Here is a 19,906-nt window from a genome sequence, read left to right as displayed (position 1 = left end):
CTTGATGACTTTTCAGGGTTTTTTGGTATTCTATTTGATTTATACATTATCTATATAATCATTTTTTCATACTAGGCGCTGATAATACGTTCAGTTACATACCCTGTACTTGAGGCAATGTAAAACTTAGCTAAAATTTTATTCACAAAGTAATCATTTTCTGTTACAAAGCAGCTTATTTTCTGTAATTCATCAAGTTAAAATTCACACTATTCCACTTTAAAGGTAGAAAAGTTAAAGACTCATGAGAAAAGTGCCAAAATCCAAAGAGAAGCTCAGTGGCAGACACAGGTTCTGAATTCCTTCTTTTTTTTTTTTTGGTTCCTGACTTTACATAGTTTTAACTCAACTATCTTTAGTTAAGTTTATATAACAGCTCCTAAGCCTCATCAAAAAAACTTTAAAATACTATTAAAGTTTACACTGTGTTCTCCTTTGTAGAAGGAAATATAATCACACCTATAAAAAAGCAACAAAACTTAAAATATATGCTGCCTTTACCAAACTCACTTTTGTAACAAATCCTTTCATATATGAAAAAGTTAAGCACACCAACCAGAAAAAGAGTGCTTTTCAGGGTTTCATGTACATTCTTATAAGGCAAATACACAAAAAGTAAAAAAAAAAAAAAAAAAAAAAAAAAAATATATATATATATATATATATACACACACACACACACACACACCAAAATACCATTCCAAAAGCAGTCTAACATCACAGAAGCTATTTTTACATTTCTGAATCTAAAAACCATTAAATACAGAGTCATACAACAACCACAAAATCTTACAGAGTGTTTACAAACTGTATCCTACCTTGCCAGAGGTTAAAATAAACTTATCAAACACATAATATAATTCCTGGATGGGGTGGTTCTCATCATCATTAGGGTCAGAAGCATCTTCTGTAGCTTTGCAGTTGCAAGAGGTAGCAGATGTGTCAGTGCACACAATCTGATGTGAACTTTTTGTTTCTAAATCTGACCTACAGTCTGTACCAGAAGATTCATCTGGTTCAGGGGATTTATAATCAATGCAATTATACTGGCTGAAATCCTTTTTAAAACAAGTTTCTGAAGGTGCTAAAACATCTTGATTTTTAATTGATTTGGGCTCTAATTCACTGTTTTCACTGGTAGAAAGAGATGAAGATTCCTGTCCACGTTCAGCCAAATCTAGATCATTTACCAACAAATTATCAGCTTCAGTAATACATCGCTGTGATGTACATTCCATTTCATTGTATTTATCAGGTTGACCTCTTCCTGCATTTACTTTTTCTGTGCTTTCCCCAAGTAGAGTGCAACAACTGGATGCCACAGTTTCAGTTTTCACTGGTTTCTTATTGCTTATTTTCCCCTTCTCTTTTTTCATGGAATCCACTGTAGATTTATTTCCACCCTTCTTCTGAGGACAGGCAAAGTAACGATAAGCTGCCCTGAATCTCTCTACAACATATTCATAGACAAGCTGGCTGTTCAAGCTCCGTGCAACATTCCTCTTGATTGAAAATGGATCTAGTAAAAAAGAAAATAGTCAGTAGCTAAGTATTTACTAACAAACTACATTTCCAAGCTTATACGAACAGCTACATTGTCAGCAGAGTACGTTTCCCTACTCCCAGTGAGAGTTCCTGCTAACTGGAAATGAAAAAGCAGTGTCTTTCTTCTGTTTCTATCATAAAATAAAAAACTTAAAAAAAAAAAAAAAGAGGGAGAAAAGAATAAAATAAGGTAATTAATGACAGAATGGCTGAGGAGGCCAACTTAGTAATTACAAAATTGAAGTGATGAAATTGGTAGAAAAAGCTATGCTAACATGTTTCACTGTACAGTCTTAGAGTGAAATTTTTCAAGCTCCGGGACCTATTTTATTAATAATTTTCATCTCTTGTCATAGTATTCTTTAGTTATATACGCCTTGCAATTTAAACAAATAATATACAACCTAAAACTCTCAAGGATTCAAGTTATATTTTAAGATTAACTTCAGTAATAATCAGAAAATTAAAGACAGAAAGAAAGAGAAATAATAGAAAGAAAAGTAGAAAGAAACCTAAAAGTAAAGATTAAACCAAAATTTCAATTCTGATCCAGTATAAAATGTCTATGCTGAAAATGCTTGTGACAACTGAATCCTCATTACTAGGAGCATAGAACAGAATTCTCAAAATGTTTATGGGTGTTTGGATTTTATAAGCCTTAATAAAAATATGCCCCAGGAAAAAAGAATGAAGCCACCCAAAAGACAACACACATTTTCTCCACTACTGAAGATCATTAAGTAAAAGAATTAATAATAGGCCAGGCTTCATAATATTAAGATTGGGGCATCTGTTACTTTTTTTTTTTTACTGTTATCTAAATCCATAGGCTTTAAAAAGCTTTACCTAGCCTCTTTCCCTTTTCTAGGGGGAAAAAAAGGCAGAGAAATTATGATGGTTGCAGACTTCAGACCTCAAGAGAGTAAAAGATGTGAGTGCATGAGAGTATCTATAGGTCCAACTGACAGTAGAGAAGGTATACAGAGGATGAAGGGAACAGAAGAATGTGCAGTCTAAACAGACTAATAATAAAATGATGACAGAAATTCAATTTCCTATCTATAAAAGATGAGCAAAATGTTGTAGAATTTAAATTTTTTTATTAAGAATTTGGAAGCCATATTATTAATATTCTTTACTATTTTTCAATATTTACTATTAATTTCTATCTTAATGTTCTTGAGATTTCATATGAAAGCTTATTTGTCAATATCAATTGTTCTTTTTTCCTTTAGCTTAGCCACATTTAACAGATGAGGTACTTTACAAGACAATGAAAAACTGAATTTTAAAATTATACTTTAACATAATTTTATGGCACAAATATATTCAAATCTATCTTATTTATTTATATAGCTATTCTATTTTTCCATATTTTGAAATTTTTTACAATTAAAAATAAAGGCATGTAAATAAGCTAATAACCCTAGCCATTATAATATTTACAGACTGGAAACTTTCAAATAAGCATTAATCCTATTAAGCTATCATGGACTTAATAAAGAATTTATCCAAAATATTTACTGATAACCTGGTAGCATACAGTGCTACAAAGTGAAAGGATAAAATTTATATATAATACTATTTTAGAAATAGATGATGAGGGGGCTTCCCTGATTGTCTAGTGGTTAAGAATTCATCTGCCAAGGTAGGGGACGGACATGCGTTCAATCCCTGGTCCAGGAAGATTCCACATGCTGTGGAGCAACTAAGTCCCAGCATCACAACTACTGAGCCAGTGTTCCAAGAGCCCATGAGTTGCAACTACTGAAGCCTGCATGCCTGGTCCCCATGCTCCCCACCAAGAAAAGCCACAGCTTCGCATCACAACAAAGAGCAGCCCCGACTCGTCACAACTAGACAAAGCCTGTGCATAGCAATGAAGACCTAGCACAGCCAAAAACAAATAAATTAATTTTTTAAAAAGAAATAGATAATGAGTAGCACACACACAAAAATTCTCCAAATAAAATATAACATATCATCTCACCTTCAATGGCTATCCGCCTTTTAGGCCAGTTTTTGTTTTCTCTTGTTAAAATATCTTTTATTCGTACACATATGACATATTCCTCCAAAGCAAAATCCAGTGTGTAAAATTTTAGCAGCTCTAACCATAACTGTCCCAGGGACACCCGATTTGGTGTTTCCAATGTTAAAGGAGACTAGAAAAGAAAAAATACCTTTAAGCTTCACAAAACTATAGAATCACTTAATTTTCAACTTAAAAAGACCTTAGAGATGGATCACCTTTTCAAAAACTGAGGCATAAAGGGGTTAGTTGCCAAAAAGCAACTTGTGGCACAGCTGGGAACACAGTGTCCCAGATTACTAACTCCTAGAATTTTGTGTTCTTTCCACTAAACCAGTGATTCTCAACCTTGGCTGCACATTAGAATCACACTGAGAGCACTAAAATTCACTAATTTTAGTTTGACCCCATTCCCATCTCCCATACCCTTTCCAAGACTATGACTTAATGGACAGAGATTTTTAAAGCTTCCTTCCTAAGTGATTCTCCTGTGCAACCAAGGTTGCTAACCATTGTATAACTACTATAACTCTTCCATTACAGCAATTACTTATAAAATCTATGTAAAGGCCCAGGGTTTTCAAAAGCTAATTCCTTCATTCAACAAACATTTTAGAACCCACTAAATCCATAGCACTGTGCTGCGGATAAAAGAAAAAAAAAAAAAATAACAGGAGCTCCCATGTAAACCATGCATCACTCACTCTTCTAAGTGCTACACATAAATAACTAATTCAACAACTATGAAGTTGGATGTGACTCAGGACCACGTGGGTCCATGCTGCTTATCATTACTGCATAGTGCCACTCAAACAAGGTGAGGTCCTCTTTCACAGACCATTAGGAGAGGAAGAGACCTTTTAACATTTACAGTAAAGGCTGTAAGTTAAAATGGACCTCTAAATCAGAGGGGTCTTAACAGAAAAGGTAGTATCTAAATTCTAAAGGAATTAGCTAGATGAATGCTGGCTAAAAGTGACCACTAAGGTATAAAAAAGCATAAAACAGTCATTCACTCATTCCATTCTACAACTATTCATTGAGTGCCTACTATGTGCCATGCACTGGGGATATACCCATGAAAAAAAAACACCAAAGTTTTTTGCCTTAATGGAGTTTACAATCTAGAGTAAACTAGAAGAAGATAATAAACAACAAACTTAATAAGTAAATTACACAGTAAATTAGAAGAAGAAAATTGTTGTGGAAATAAGAAAAAGTTGAGCATGTTTAGTAAAGGAGATGGGATATGGAAGCAGGAGATTTCAGTGTTAAAATACAGTGGTCAGGATAGGACTTGTTGAGAAGGTTTGATTTGAAAAAGAAGAAAAAGTATTCTAAGAACAGGAAACAGACCAAACACACTAAAGTAGGATAAAGTAGGAGTGTAAACAGTTTTAAAAAGAAAACTAGTGTGGCAGAGAGAGAAGGAAACAGAGCTCATCAGTAAGCACTCTTTGGCCTTTATTCTAAATTAAATGAGGGGCAACTGGAGGGTGGGGAAGGAGAAGGGCATGATCTGACTTAAGTTTTAGAAGAACAATTCTGACTGTTGTGTTGAGAACAGACTATAAAATGGGGAAGGAAGGGTAAATTCAAGGAAACTTATGAGGTTGTGGTAGTAATCCAGGCCAAAGATCATATGGCTAGGATTAGGATGGTAACAGGGGAGGTGGCCAAACTGTGGATTTATTTTGAAGTAGAGATGACAGGATTTCCTGATAGACTTGGATGGGCTATGAAAGAGAGAAGTAATCCACGGGATTGGATGAGATCATCAAGGGAGTGTAGACACATAAAAAAGGGAGATTGAAGAGGATTAAAGATTAAAGACACATAAAAAAAGGACATTAAAGTGATTGGAGAGGAAAGGAGGAACCAACAAAGAGACTGAGGAGGAATAACCAGTCATGGGTGTGGTATTCTTAAAGCCAAGTTAAGAAATTTTTTAGAGAAGGAAATGATCAACTGGCAAATGCTGCTGACAAATAAAAAAAGATAAAAATTAAGAAATAACTATTGGATTTAGCCATGCAGAGGACACTGATGATATAAGTTTTGGTAGATTGATGGGGATCAAAGCCTGAGTAGAGTGAATTACGAGGAGACAGAGAAACTGGGAAAGAGTATACATAAACAATTCTTTCAAGAAGGTTTTCTTCAAAAGGGAGCAAGAAAATAGCTGGGAAAGGAAGTGGTAGCAAGATTTTTCTTTCAAGTGGGAGAAATAAAAGCATGTATGATCAATCGAGAATGAAAAATTGGTAACCTAGGACAGAACTGCTAGGGCAATGTTCTAAAATAGACAAGAAAAGATGAGACTAAATACACAAGTTGAGAAAATGACTTCAGACAACAACAGGGGAAGTTCCTTTATGAAAGTAGGCAGCAAGGCAGAATATGTGAGTGCAGAGAGTGGGAGCTAGTGGTAGGAATGGAAGTTCTCTTTTCACTGCCTCAGTTTTCTTAGAGAAGTAATAAGCAAAATCATTAGCTGGAGTACTGATGGTTTGAGGAAAGGGTAGAAGGTAGTCTAGGAAAGTGGAAGACTTGAATATGAGTTTATAGAACTACATATAATTCAGTATAGCTACAGCAATGATATCTGTAATGTAATTTTTGTAGTAACATGTCTGTCTGCTTCAGAAGACTACACACTTTGAGGACATAATCATCCATGAATATTCATCTTGGGTTATCTAGCACTCAAGATAATGCCAGGCACATAGGTGGTCCTTAATAAATGAATGCTGAATGACTAAATAAGCAAGCCACCCTCTAAAGAAGCATAAGGTCTTCATTTATCCATATATAATCATGCAACATAATCAGTATAGTCATATACTAAAGCTTTGGTCACAGCCCATCTCTAAAGGAAAATTTTTCTGTCTAAATGAAAAGGATACAAAGAATTACCTTGATATGATTCAAATAATACAAGTCTTTCAAAATGAGGTATGAATTCATTAAAGAATATTGGTACTGAAAAACTAAACCAGATCAACCCCTCACTTTACAGATGAGGAATATGAGGCCAAGAGGCTTACTTAAGGTCAGTCAATCTACTATTAAAATAGCTTTAATCAAAGGTATCACAAATTCTACAGATAGAAAAGCCAAAAGCAAAAACAAAATAAGCTTACTTTGCCATATTTTTCCTTCCTGGCATTACTTTGGTTAGTTGTTTCTGTCTTCTTGGTATCATCTTTTGGTTGGTCTGCCTTAGCTTTGTTTTCCTCAGCAATTGAGTTTCTCTCAGTTGCACTACTTGAATTATATTCCCACTTCACAAACTTCTCTTCTACTATGCCCTTCAGCTGAAAGTCATCCATTCTTTTTGGGTCAAAGCCTTCAATCTATATAAAAAGGCATTCCAGACAGGTAGTGAAAAAATTATTAAAAGAAAAAAACAAGATGAACAAACAGACAAACCAGAAATCCAGCTTTAAATGTATGAACAGAGTACTCTGCAAGAGCAAACTACATACATACATATATACATACACATACATGTTACAAACTCATGCTTACCCAACTTCCAAGTAAGCAAGGAAGAAGAGGGGGTTTTCTTTGTTGCAGAAAAAACATCACCATTAAAGCAAAACAGTAAGAAGGGATTCCACCATCAGTTTGGGAGTCAATATAGCACAACTGCAAAATGAAGAGGGGAAAAAAGAACCACCATTTAACTTTCTTTCTGTTCCCTTCAAAATAAAAGTAGCTTTTATTTCCTTCCATAATCATTGTTAAAAGTTCAAATAATGAAAAATATAAGGAATTACTTGAAATCACACCACCCTGGTATATAAATTGGTATCAACTCATTTCCTTATTGCATATGAAGACATATATTTTTTAGTTAAATGGAATCATATCACCCATAGTGCTTTTACTGTGGACATCTTTAAAAAATATTATTTTCATATTTCCCACTTCTGTCTCAATGTTAACAATCTTCTATGTACTCTTCCATGCCTTTTTCTATACTCAACCATACACAAATATATATATATATTCCAATTTTCTATATAAATATAGGGAGGATTTTATCATTTTTGTCACTGTTTTACTAAAATTGTGTATTACAGATATCTCTCTGTATATTATAATTCTTCCTTAACAATGCACCAAGAAAGTTCCTGTTAGTCAATTGTGTGCTCAGTTACTAAGTCATGTTCAGCTCTTTGCGAGAGAGACCCTATGAAATATAGCCTTTCAGGCTTCTCTGTTCATGAGATTTTCCAGGCAAGAATACTGGAGTGGGTTGCCATTTTCTCCTCCAGAGGATATTCCCAACCCAGGGATTGAACTGTGTCTCCTACGTCTCCTGTGTTGGCAGGCAGATTCTTCACCACCGAGCCACCTGGGAAGCCCCTTAGTCAATTAGCATATGTCTAATGTATCCTTTTAAATGATTAAATTATAGACTATGGTCTGGATGGTTATTCAATAGTTCCCCACCCAAGGATTTTTACATTTGTTCCCAGTTTTTGCCACTTTTAAACACTACTGTAGTATTTATCCTTCTACATTTTCCTGAGTGCTGGTGCTCATTTCTATGCACTATATTACCAGGGAAGTGTTTGCTGGATTTTAAAATGTGATATATTTAAATTCTAATAGATATTATAATACTGTTTTCCAGAATCAGTGTAAAATTTCCTCTTTTCATCTGTAACAAGAATGTATACACATGGTTTCCAACACTAGGTGTTACCAGTTTTTTTTTTTTTAATTAAAATATAGTTGAATTACAAAGTTGTGTTAGTTTCAGGTATATAGGTGTTATCAGTTTTTTAAAAATTTGTCAACAGGATGGGTGAGATGTAATATCTAATAATTACTTCAATTTGCATTTCCTTGATCCTACTAGGTTATGCAAATTTTCATGTATTTACTAACAATTTGAATTTGCTCTTTTCTGAACTATTAAGTCTTTTGCCAATTTTTCTGTTTTCAACAATATGTATCAATTTGTATGTGTTCTTTTTACGTTATAGATAATAACCCTTTATATATGTTATATACATTTGAAAAATGTTATTTTTCCTAATCTGCTTTGGCATTATTTATGGTACTTTTATCCTATAAAATATACTAATGTTTATATAGTTAAAAATGCTTATAGCTTCTAGGTTTCCTACCACGGTGATAAGATTTCTCTAATCCACAGGTTATATACATATACTCTTAAATTTTCTTCTAAAATTCTGAATTTTCATTTAAGTGGAATTTATTTTTGCAGTGTGCTAAGGGTCCAACATTATTTTCTTTAAGAAAGATATGTTGTGACAGCACCATGTATTAAATAAACCATTGTTTTCTCACTGAAATATTTTATTTTTTCATAGACTAAAATTTAATTTACACTAGGATTTACTTCTGGGCTTTCTATTCTGTTCCACAGATCTATTTGTCTATCCCTATGCCAATGTTATATACTTGACTAAAGCAGTTTTATAAGGTAAAGTACATCTTCTTCCACTAGTTTTCTTTTTCTGAATTATTTTGGCTACTCTCAAACATTTATTCTTCCATACTAAGTTAAAGTATTATCTTATAATTTTTTTAAAAATTCTTGGTGATTCTAATTTAAACTACTATACACTTGAAAATTAATTTAAGAAGATTTTACATTTCAGGGATACCATCTCTCTATCCAAAAACTTAGTATCTTTCCATTTTCCAAAAATTTAGCAGTTGTCATCACTCAGCATTTCCCTCAACTCTTACGTCCTTTACCGCTGCCAGTCCTACTAATAAAAGTTATCCCAAATCTGTCTCAGTTCAGTTCAGTTCAGTCGCTCAGTCATGTGTGACTCTTTGCGACCCCATGGAATGCAGCACGCCAGGCTCCCCTGTCCATCACCAACTCCCGGAGCTTACTCAAACTCATGTCCATTGAGTCGGAGATGCCATCCAACCATCTCATCCTCTGTCATCCCCTTCTCCTCCCACCTTCAATCTTTCCCAGCATCAGGGTCTTTTCAAATGAGTCAGTTCTTTGCATCAGGTGGCCAAAGTACTAGAGTTTCAGCTTCAGCATCAGTCCTTCCAATGTATATTCAGAACTGATCTCCCTTAGCATGGACTGGTTGGATCTCCTTGCAGTCCAAAGGACTCTCAAGAGTCTTCTCCAACACCGCAGTTCAAAAGCATCAATTCTTCGGTGCTCAGCTTTCTTTATAGTCCAACTCTCACATCCATACATGACTAATGGAAAAACCAAAGCTTTGACTAGACAGACCTTTGTTGGCAAAGAAATGTCTCTGCTTTTTAATATGCTGTCTAGGTTGATCATAACTTTTCTTCCAAGGAGAAAGCGTCTTTTAATTCCATGGCTGCAGTCACCATCTGCAGTGATTTTGGAGCCCCCCAAAATAAAGTTTGTCACTGTTTCCATCGTTTCCCCATCTATTTGCCATGAAGTGATGGAACCAAATGCCATCATCTTATATCCTCTAACCTAACACAGGTCATTATCCTCTCCAGCTAATCTACCACAAAATCCTGTTCAATTGTTCCCCATTACTACTCTTTACCCCAGAAAGACCTTCTCCAAACATAAATCACATCAAGTCACACACTGCTTACAAAACTCATCCTATGCCTTCCCACTGCAATTAAAATACAAATTCCTTACCACTACAAGTATCTGCCTAACCTCATCCACTACAACTTTCACTCTTACTCGCTTCACTCCAGCCACTCTTGCCTTGTTTTGCTTCTCAATAATCCATTCTCACCTCCAAGACTTTGTACGAGCTATCCCTTGGATGCTACTCCCTCAGATGTTCAAGTGGCTAGTTACATTGGTCTGAGTTTATATATCACATCCTCAGAGACTTCCCTGCCATCCAATGAAATGTCACACTCTTAACACACCATCTCATTTTAATGGCACTAAATTCTACCACATATTGTGTTATTTATATATTTGTTTACTGTCTGATTCTTCCACAAGTATGTAAGCTTCACAATAGAAGGACTCAGTTCATCCTGTTAGATGTTTCCAGCACCTAAGAACAGTTTGTAGCACACAGGAAGCATTTAACAAACGTTTTCTCAATAAATAAATTTGCTCAGAGCCTGTTTTCACCATTCAATAATTCTCTTCCTTTTAATTCCCAATTAAATTTATTCCTTAGTATTTTATAATTTGTATCACTGTCATGAAGGTAATATTGTTCCCTATGTCTATTCTAGAAGGTTATTTTTATGACAGAGAAAAGCTACTGGTTTTTATACGTTTATACTGTATTTAGTCATCACAGATTCTAGTAGTTTTTAACCTGAATTTTCTAGGTATACAATCATATCATTAGCAAAAAGAACATTTTGTTTTTCCAGTATTTACATTCATTACTTTGTCTTCTTTCCTTGCTGCATTTTTTAAAAAAATCTCCAAAACAATGTATAACATCATTGGTGAACATCTCTGTAATATTCCTTATTTTAACACAGATGGCTTGAGCAATTCACCTTTTTGATGGTGTTTGCTTCTGTTTTGTTTGGGGGTTTTAGAAAATAGTCGTTAAGTTCCATTTCTAGTTTACTTAAGAATTTTCTTTAAGGAAGAATATGCCTTATCAGCATCTATGATGTTAATTCCACTTCAAACTGTTACTATAATACATTATGCTACCAGATTTCCTGAGATTAAACTATTGTTATATTCCTGAAATAAACCCTACATGGTCACAATATATTAGCTTTTGTAACAATGGTATCTTCCATATATTCCACTTGCTTATATTTTATTTAGACTGGTTCACCTCTCCCAGTCACTTCCAAGGGTTAAAAATCTTTCTGAAGAACTAGTTCATGTATTCAACAAATATTTATTAAATGCCTACTCTGAGCTGGCACAGGAAAATGAGAAGCATTGGGACCAGCCATGAATAATGAAACAGACTAAAATTCCTATCCTCACAGTGCTTATAATTTCACAGAAGGAAACAGATTATAAACAATACATGAATATATGTATGGCAGGTAGTACGAAATGATATGAACAAATTAAAAAAGGAAAAGGTGGAAAGAGTGATGCTATTTTATACAGGGTGGGCCAGGAAACTCTGGTAAGATGAAATTTGAGGAGAAACTTGAAAAAAAGTAAGAGAGTGAACCATTCTGGATATGTGGAAAAAGTTAAAGTCGCTCAGTGAGTCCCACTCTCTGCAACCCCATGGACTATAACCTGCCAGGCTCCTCTGTCCATGGAACTCTCCGGGCCAGAATACTGGAATGGGTAGCCATTCCCTTCTCCAGGGGATTTTCCTAACCCAGGGATATGTGGGGGTAAGAACATTTTAGATGAAGGGAATAACAAACACAAAGGCCTTACGTATGAAGACACCCCAACTTTAGGCTTCTGACAGTTTCTTATTTTTAAAGTGGTTCCACTCAGCTGGTTCTGCCCCAACTATGGGGAGATTCCTCCAATCAAAAGTTGAGGCAAAATATTTAAAAAGAACGCTCTTGTCTGTTTTGGTTCTCAAGTTATCACTCCACCACTATCCCTTTAATTCATCTTCCTTGTGTAAGACAGAGAATTTACTCATCACTAGTCTAACAAGTAATGAATACTGTACTGATGAATAGTATACAAAAAAGCTAAAATTTCTCTCTCTTGTCATTTGGACTGATACTGGTAATTACCACTCCTTGCTACCTCCAAGGGTAGAAAGGGGGAGCAGAGGGGGAACCACAGCCTTTAATAATGTAAGTTAATTCTAATTTAGGAAACTCAGATACCTAAATCTTAGCAGTTTCCCGTTCAAAAACTGCAGCAGGTTATCAACAATTTAAGAGGAAAGAGAATAATATTCTAAGACAGAAACTGGAAAAAAAAACATGCAAACATAAGAATCTTAACTTGCGTAACCATATCTTACAACCTTACAACTTTAACTTACAGGAAGAGTGAAAACCTAAGTCTAGATATAAAAGAATATTTCTATATGGCATAAAAGAGAATGAACTATAATAATCAAAAATCCAAAATCTCTAAATAACTCTACATGCCTGTGAAACTTTATTTTCATTCCATTATCAGAACCTGCCATACCACTTTCTGTCCAGCACAGATAACTATTTTGTCCCCACAATACTATAATTTATATTATATATTTGTGTAAGAAAAAGCCTTAGTTATCTAAATATTAAGTACTTTTCCCTTCTGTTCCACATACCTTAGCCCAGTAGCGAAAGGCTAACACCAAAGGAGTAAAGACAGGTTCCATTTTGCCAAGAGCAGCAAGCAAATCAGTAGTGAGGCATGCCATATCATTTCCTGCACTCACTCTACAAAGTAAACCACTGTGAATGAAAAAGAAACAAATTTCACTGTATTAATACCTTAAAAAGCAGAATATTTCAAATCCTGTGGCTATACTTTGCAGGTATCCATAGTTAACACCTAAGAAGTCATAATAAAAAACAAATATTTTAATAAACTTACAGCTAACTGAAAACTATGTATCATTTCCATCAAGTTCCATATAAATTAAAGATGTTTTATCTGTTCATTCATACTTCAGAAAAAAATAATCTTAAGTAATTAGTACTTAAAACCATGAAAAATTAATCTCAAAAGCTGCATTATGATTAATCAAAATTTGATTTATATGAGGGGAAAGACACTGATCACATCAATGTTAAACAATGCAACATATCTTCCTAGTCCATTCTTTTTGCTTTGCACATAATAAAAACAAAATATGAAATACTGAACTAGCTATACTTCTTAAATCTAATTTTTACTGTCCAACTTTTAAGATTTTATTGTTAGGCTATTTCCAGATTAGAGATTAGAAAGAATTTATCTATTAATCCACAAGTAATGCTTATATTTAAGTGAAAGTAAGAGATACCTTAAACAAAATTATAGCAGAAACATTTTGGTGGCAGGGAGAATGTGACTGAGGTTGCCACAAAGGCAATTTAACACAATGTGGTAGAAAAATCACTAGAAATCGTTAATACTTCTATTCCAATTCTAACTTTCCCCTGAATAATTTGAATTTGGATAAATCACTTACTCTAGGTCTCAATTTTCAAATTTAGAAAATAAGGAAGTTGAACTAGATCTTTGAATAAGAAAGCACAGTAATCTTAAAATACAAGAAATAATGTAAATAATCAATAAAAGAACACTTTATTATTTCTGTACTGTTTCCATCTCTCCCACATTGGTCTCAAATAGGATTATTTTAGTTTCCTTTATCAAAGGTATGTTGCTGTCTCAGTCCTATAAATATCCAAACAGAAAGTCATATCCAATGACACCTCAATTTCAGTGAACTAGAAACTAAATTCTAATAGACAGTGAGCTTCTTGAGAAGAAAGACTATTTCTTACTTTGAAACAAAAGTAAGAAAGCAAAAGTTTGAAAGCAAAGCAGTACCTAACATATAGTAAGTGCTCAATACTGTTGGGTGAATAAAAAAATGAAAAGTTTTGCATCAGAACGTTTTATTTCTAACTCTCTGGTAACCCCATTTCTTGTTCAAAAGCTTGTAGTACGCTTGCTATTTTTAATAAATAGAAACTAGCTTAATCAAGTTAATCCAAGGAGAAATCTAAAATAAAAATGTTCTCTCTTAGAAATACTCACTGCATACTTGGTTGCTGTTATTTCAAAAAAAAAAAAAAAACAACTTTATTTTCTCTTCACTGTTACCAACCTTTTCCGATCTTTGCACACCACAACAGGAACTTTAGCGTGAAAATCAGATTCCACATCTACATATAATACTAATAAGGAAAAAAAAATAAAACAGTTAAGCTAATGTCAACACCTGTCAAATGTTTATTTACTCTATGGTAAACATGTAATAGTCTCCTTCTAAAAATCACTCTTAGTGCTTCTGTGGATAATCCATAAGATGATGGATGTTCTTGTATTGAGCATCAACCCAACAAAATCTCTTATCTCTCTTGATGTCATCTGCTGTATTATCACAAACCACAGACAGGCAGAGTCCCAAGTACTATCAGAACATTGTAATTACCTTAAGAAGAAAGGTTTTAACATCCCTAAAAGTTTTTTCTAAGTACATATACAATCTAGTCAAAGTTGTTAAACCTTCATATAGTAAACAGAGGAGGACATCACTTACTTCTGAAGACTACTTCCACAGGAGTCACGAAATGAGAACCTACAATGCTTTGACAATATAGTTCTTTTAAATTATCCATGGCAGTAAAAGGCTAACTCTATTGGCCTCATTTGCTGTTAATATATGGAGAGTCTGCCCAATCAAAGCTCCTAAGGAAGGACTAACAGGTGAAGCACACTTCCACTCTGAAGTCTTTCTCTACATCTCCAAGGTAGGCTCCACACCATAAAATATCTAATCTAAACAAAAATAGATGGATTAACATTATCTCATTTGAAGTTTAAAGAAAATCTCTTAGTAGTACTTGTTGGAATTAATTTATTCAAAACAAATGTGCTGAAGAGACATATATCAGGAATTGTATTATGCATGGTGGATATGACAATGAATAAATACAAAGAGCTCAATCAAGAATTTGCAAATAAATCCTGTAGATAACAAGATAGAGGTCCTGAAAGAACACAGAGGGCATATAATGGAGGGAATAATCCATCAATCAGACTAAATCTTGAAAACCTATGCTATGTGATTTAAGATGTACTATCCATGTATTTCAGTGGAAATATGTATTTTAAATATTTTTGCCAGCTTGACAGTGAATTGCAGTGAGTCTCAAAAGGTAAAAGCTCTTATCAATAATATGCTTTAGAGCTTTTACACAATGAGAGTTAGCTATTTATTACAAAAGAAAATGATATTAAAACCCCTTCACAGGTTAAATTGAACCAAAATAATTCCTTAAAAATTTCCTTGAAAAATGGCCAAAAAGCTGATAAATAATGGAGAGCTGACAGGGCAGACAGAGAGAGGAAAAGAAGTTTAGAACTGACACTAGAGCCAATAAGAAGGTATGGCTAAAGTCAATAAGCTATCTCTGCTAAGTCAAAATGCAAATATTTTTGACAGGTAATTTTGATTCATAAAATTTAGGATGATAATAGTAATAATAACAACAATGGCAGCAGAAATTTAATAAGAAGTTATTGTATACCGGGTCCTTTTCTAAGCTATGGCTTAACCCATTTCATCCTCATAAACAGTCTTTTTATCAAAAAGATACTAAATTATTGCCATTTTACAGATGAGAAAACTGAAGCATTGACACTAGTAATTTGTCAAAGGACACACAACCTGTAAGTGGTACAACTAAAATTTTGAGTCTGGAAAGTCTGGCTTCATATTCTAAGCTCTTAAGCATTTACTTTATAACAAGAAAAGCAGCAAATAAAACCAAGAGAATAGTATTGCAGACTGTACTACATGATCTGGGATTTACTTTGAAAAAGATGTAATTTTTACAATTTTTATTCAAAAAGTATTTTTACCTATATGAATGTCATTTTTACATAAAAATCAATCCAGACAGAAGGGCCACATATGAAAAACTTATTAGGTATAATTTGGTTGATGTACTATAAATGGTTAATATTGTTTAAGTGGGGAAAAAAACATATCTACTCAATGCATACACATATTTTTCCCCAAGTCTCTCCCTAAATCTTCCTTCATCAACAATCTAATGACTGTAGGTTTTCTGTCTCCTTCTACACAAGAACTGTCCATAATATTCAAAGGTAAAATTTTAAAATTACCCAAAAGGCAATAGTTTATAATATGTTGATTTTAAATATGATGCTTTTTATCTAACCAACATGTAAATATTCTCATAACCTATTAAATACATGTATGTATATGGATATATCTGTGTTTAATCAATGACTCAAACACGCTAGCAGTTTTAGTTTAACTTGAATGAAGTGAAGTGAAGTCAAGTGAAGTCACTCAGTCGTGTCCAACTCTTTGCGACCCCATGGACTGTAGCCTACCAGGCTCCTCTGTCCATGGGATTCTCCAGGCAAAAGTCCTAGAGTGGATTGCCATTTCCTTCTCCAGGGGATCTTCCCAACTCAGGGATTGAACCCGGGTCTCCCACATTGTAGACAAACGCTTTACCATCTGAGCCACCAGGGAAGCCACACATAACTTGAATAGCCATACATAAACAGCACAATGCATATAAATTTAGAGAACTTTCTTTAGGAAAGCAACTTGTAAAACTCACCACTTTTTTTTAAAATTCCAAGCACTTGTATCAGAAGATCTGGATGATTCATCTAAAAATAAGTTTCAAATTAAACCAATGTACTAATTTTAAACTTCAAGTTGCAAAACTTTAGAGATCATTCATTAAACATAAGTAAAATAATGCTTTGCATGTTAAAATAATGAAAACAGAATAGTGTTTTACTTTTATATTAAGAGGTCTGATTCATGGAAGTAGAATCTAATAAATCATGTACTGCTATTATTCTAGCAACACTCCTAGAATTAATGAGTTCTTAGAGTGACAAAAGTCTGCAATTTCATATCAAAACAAATGAAAAAGAAATTACCACATGATTTCTAAAGAGAAGTTGTTGAGATAAGAAATTTAAAGGATATTTACAACTGGCAGCATGGCTAAAAGGCTTAGATTAAAATATTACTTTAAATAACAACCATGTCAAATATTTACCTTAAATGTGTTCTTTGCTGCTATTTAAAAAAAAAGTTAACAGCTGATTCAGACTAGAAATCAAACATCAAAAAACTTTCACCCAAATTAAACCTCCTTGAGCATAAACTTATTATTCAAAAAATTCAAAACACAAAAAATGTCAACTAATTATTTTAAATGTTTGGTGTATCAGTAAATAAGCAATTTTAGCAATGCTAAACAACACTGGTATTCTGCTAATGGCTCTAGCCACTACTTATTAAAAGTACCCATAATGTACCAGGCACTATACAAAAATACATGGTATATATCACCTTGTTTAATATAAAAGTTATTATTCCTATCTTGGAAATTAAGAACTGAAGCTCAAGAAGGTCAAGCAACTTGCTCCTTGCAGCCAAGATTTGAACACAGAGGTATAATTTCAAAATTCTTTCCTCTTTTTATGCAGCTTACCATAAGCAATAACTGTTCAACACAGTCAAACACAAGCATTTTTCCTTTCTTTTTTTTTTTTAATGCCATCCTCTTCTTCCTTTTTATTTTCTGTCTCATCTTTCTTTAATACTATCTATGCCTAACACCTAAAAAGTACTTTCCAAAAGCACTGTTAAATCATGGTAACATTCTACAAGTCAGAGTTTTATATTCTCCTGTATCTTCTCTAAAAAGATAATAAAAAACACTAACTACTAAATAAGAACTACACAGGAAAGGTTCTTTTCTAATTACTTACCTTGGGAGGAAATTTTATATCTATATTAACATCACTACTTTTCAGAGCAAACTTAGTCAGAGATGAGCCATACAACCTAAGTGAACACTCTGGAAATGAAGGAAAATATCAAAGTATGAAACAGCATGCAAATATGAGAACTTTAAAAAATAAACAGTCATAGGGAAATTGCATATATTTCAATTCTGTGTCTTCCAATTCTAATACAAGAATTATAAAACAATAATATCCTTTTCTAACTGATCTACAAAAGAATAAAAAGGTTTCTCATTTATAGGGTTCAGGAAGAGAGAAATAACTCATACAAATTCAGTGTTTAGATAAAATTTTAGTAATAATTCATTTAGGAATGACCAGAAGTATGTTTCACATTTAATACGCAACAGTAAAGAATGTACTAACCTAGCTATGGTTACTGTCACAAACTACATTTTTAGATATTTCTATTTACATGCGCAATAGCACTTTAAATGGGGAAGGAATCACAGACACTCAGCCAATGCTCTTAAAAACACAAAATGAAGCCAACTCAATTGATATTGCAGACCTAAAACCCAAAAACTATAGTTTTCAAGAGTTCATAGAACAAAATAAAGGAAACGATAACATGCCACCAACATCTTTTGCAAACTAACAAACATGTTATTTCAAAAATCATAATAAGGCAAATACTATGAACAGAGTTGGAAAACTCTGAGGACAAGTTGAAAAATAACATGATTAGGACTGATGGGCATATTTAGTATATTAGAAAGTATAAGTTTATACTCAGTTATACATATAAAACTCTACTTTTCAAGTTCACAAAATGTCTAAAGTCATCTAAGTCATTAAAATCCTAAATATTTCATTTTTTTATAATAATGGTGAATTATTTCTATATGTAATTTAAATACCAATGTGTTTTAGATATAAAACTACATTATTAATTTTATTAATTAGAAATAGAGAAGTAAACATTTTTCAATTTCAATTTATATTCTTCCTTATAAATATCACAATGGCTTCATATAAAACTATAATTTATTAACTGTCCAAAATCCCTTTGGTGGTAAGAAACAAATCGTATTTAATATACATTTACATTTATGTAAATTCAGTATTAATGGAAAAAAATTAGGGCTAAGCAAACAATCTATACATAAATGTCTATAATAAACGACCCAATTCCCCCTTGAACCCAAAACTTAAGCTTTCTGTAAAGAAAGATCAAGAGTCAAAAAAAGAAATAAAAGTGCAAATTTTGCCTCTAACATCCTTAAATTAATTTTCCCCACAACCAAGCAAAAGAAATTTTATTTAGTGAGTAGCATGAATACATACAACTGAAATAAATATGATTAAAATGTCCATTCAGAAGTCAATGACAATGAAAATTTAATATAAAATACCATATTCAAGCACTAAGCAATTATTTGAAAGTGTATCTGACACTCTAAAAATCTTTTTTTCTTATTACAAAAATTATACCATACTATAATTTTTCCTTTTCTTTTTCTGAACTATCTCCCACCAAAAAGTTCACTTATAAAATAATGAAATTCATCTACTTTTAAGTAGGAAAAAAGAAGAGAAAAAAATTGAAAGAAAAACATTAAGCGGAAGTAAGAGGAAGAGTTGTATCATTTTTAAAACTAAGTATAAAATGAAGTTGTACCTGGTAAAAATGTTGTTATAACCTTTGACATTTCCTCCACAATTTCCTGACGGACTTTGAGGTCATCATCTGTTATTCCTTGTTCTTTTGCTAATTCAGTAACTGCAACACTTAAAGCAGCCAAGTGGGCAAGGGAAGGAGGCGGCAGAGAACGAAGCTCACTTTCTTCCTGTTTTTCCTGTTAGTGTAACGTTTAATAACAACAATACAAAAAGAGACTTCTATTTTAATGTCCTCATATTTAGGAGAGCAGGACACACTCAACATATATTCATCTTCTATTGCCAGATTTAAAACACCTAGGAAATGAAACTGA

At 33.2% G+C, this 19,906-nt stretch overlaps 1 protein-coding gene across 12 annotated transcripts in view; it reads right to left on the bottom strand.

Moving 5' to 3' along the window:
• TUT4 (terminal uridylyl transferase 4) overlaps window positions 1-19,906 on the bottom strand; it is a 127,759-nt gene that overhangs the window by 45,802 nt on the left and 62,051 nt on the right. For all 12 annotated transcript variants that reach the window (XM_055585880.1, XM_055585885.1, XM_055585878.1 and 9 more), the window contains 9 exons: window positions 19,591-19,768; window positions 17,934-18,022; window positions 16,763-16,814; window positions 14,266-14,335; window positions 12,772-12,898; window positions 7,109-7,228; window positions 6,721-6,933; window positions 3,536-3,710; window positions 819-1,519 (listed from right to left, as the gene is read on the bottom strand). In XM_055585880.1, the coding sequence (XP_055441855.1) occupies window positions 819-1,519; window positions 3,536-3,710; window positions 6,721-6,933; window positions 7,109-7,228; window positions 12,772-12,898; window positions 14,266-14,335; window positions 16,763-16,814; window positions 17,934-18,022; window positions 19,591-19,768 (1,725 nt within the window). The remainder of the gene's footprint in view (window positions 1-818; window positions 1,520-3,535; window positions 3,711-6,720; window positions 6,934-7,108; window positions 7,229-12,771; window positions 12,899-14,265; window positions 14,336-16,762; window positions 16,815-17,933; window positions 18,023-19,590; window positions 19,769-19,906) is intronic.

This window comes from Bubalus kerabau, chromosome 6 (assembly GCF_029407905.1).
Source record: "Bubalus kerabau isolate K-KA32 ecotype Philippines breed swamp buffalo chromosome 6, PCC_UOA_SB_1v2, whole genome shotgun sequence".
Taxonomy (NCBI): Eukaryota; Metazoa; Chordata; class Mammalia; order Artiodactyla; family Bovidae; genus Bubalus; species Bubalus kerabau.
The sequence above is the reverse complement of the archived record's forward strand: the minus strand, read 5'-3'. Positions and strand labels throughout refer to the sequence as shown.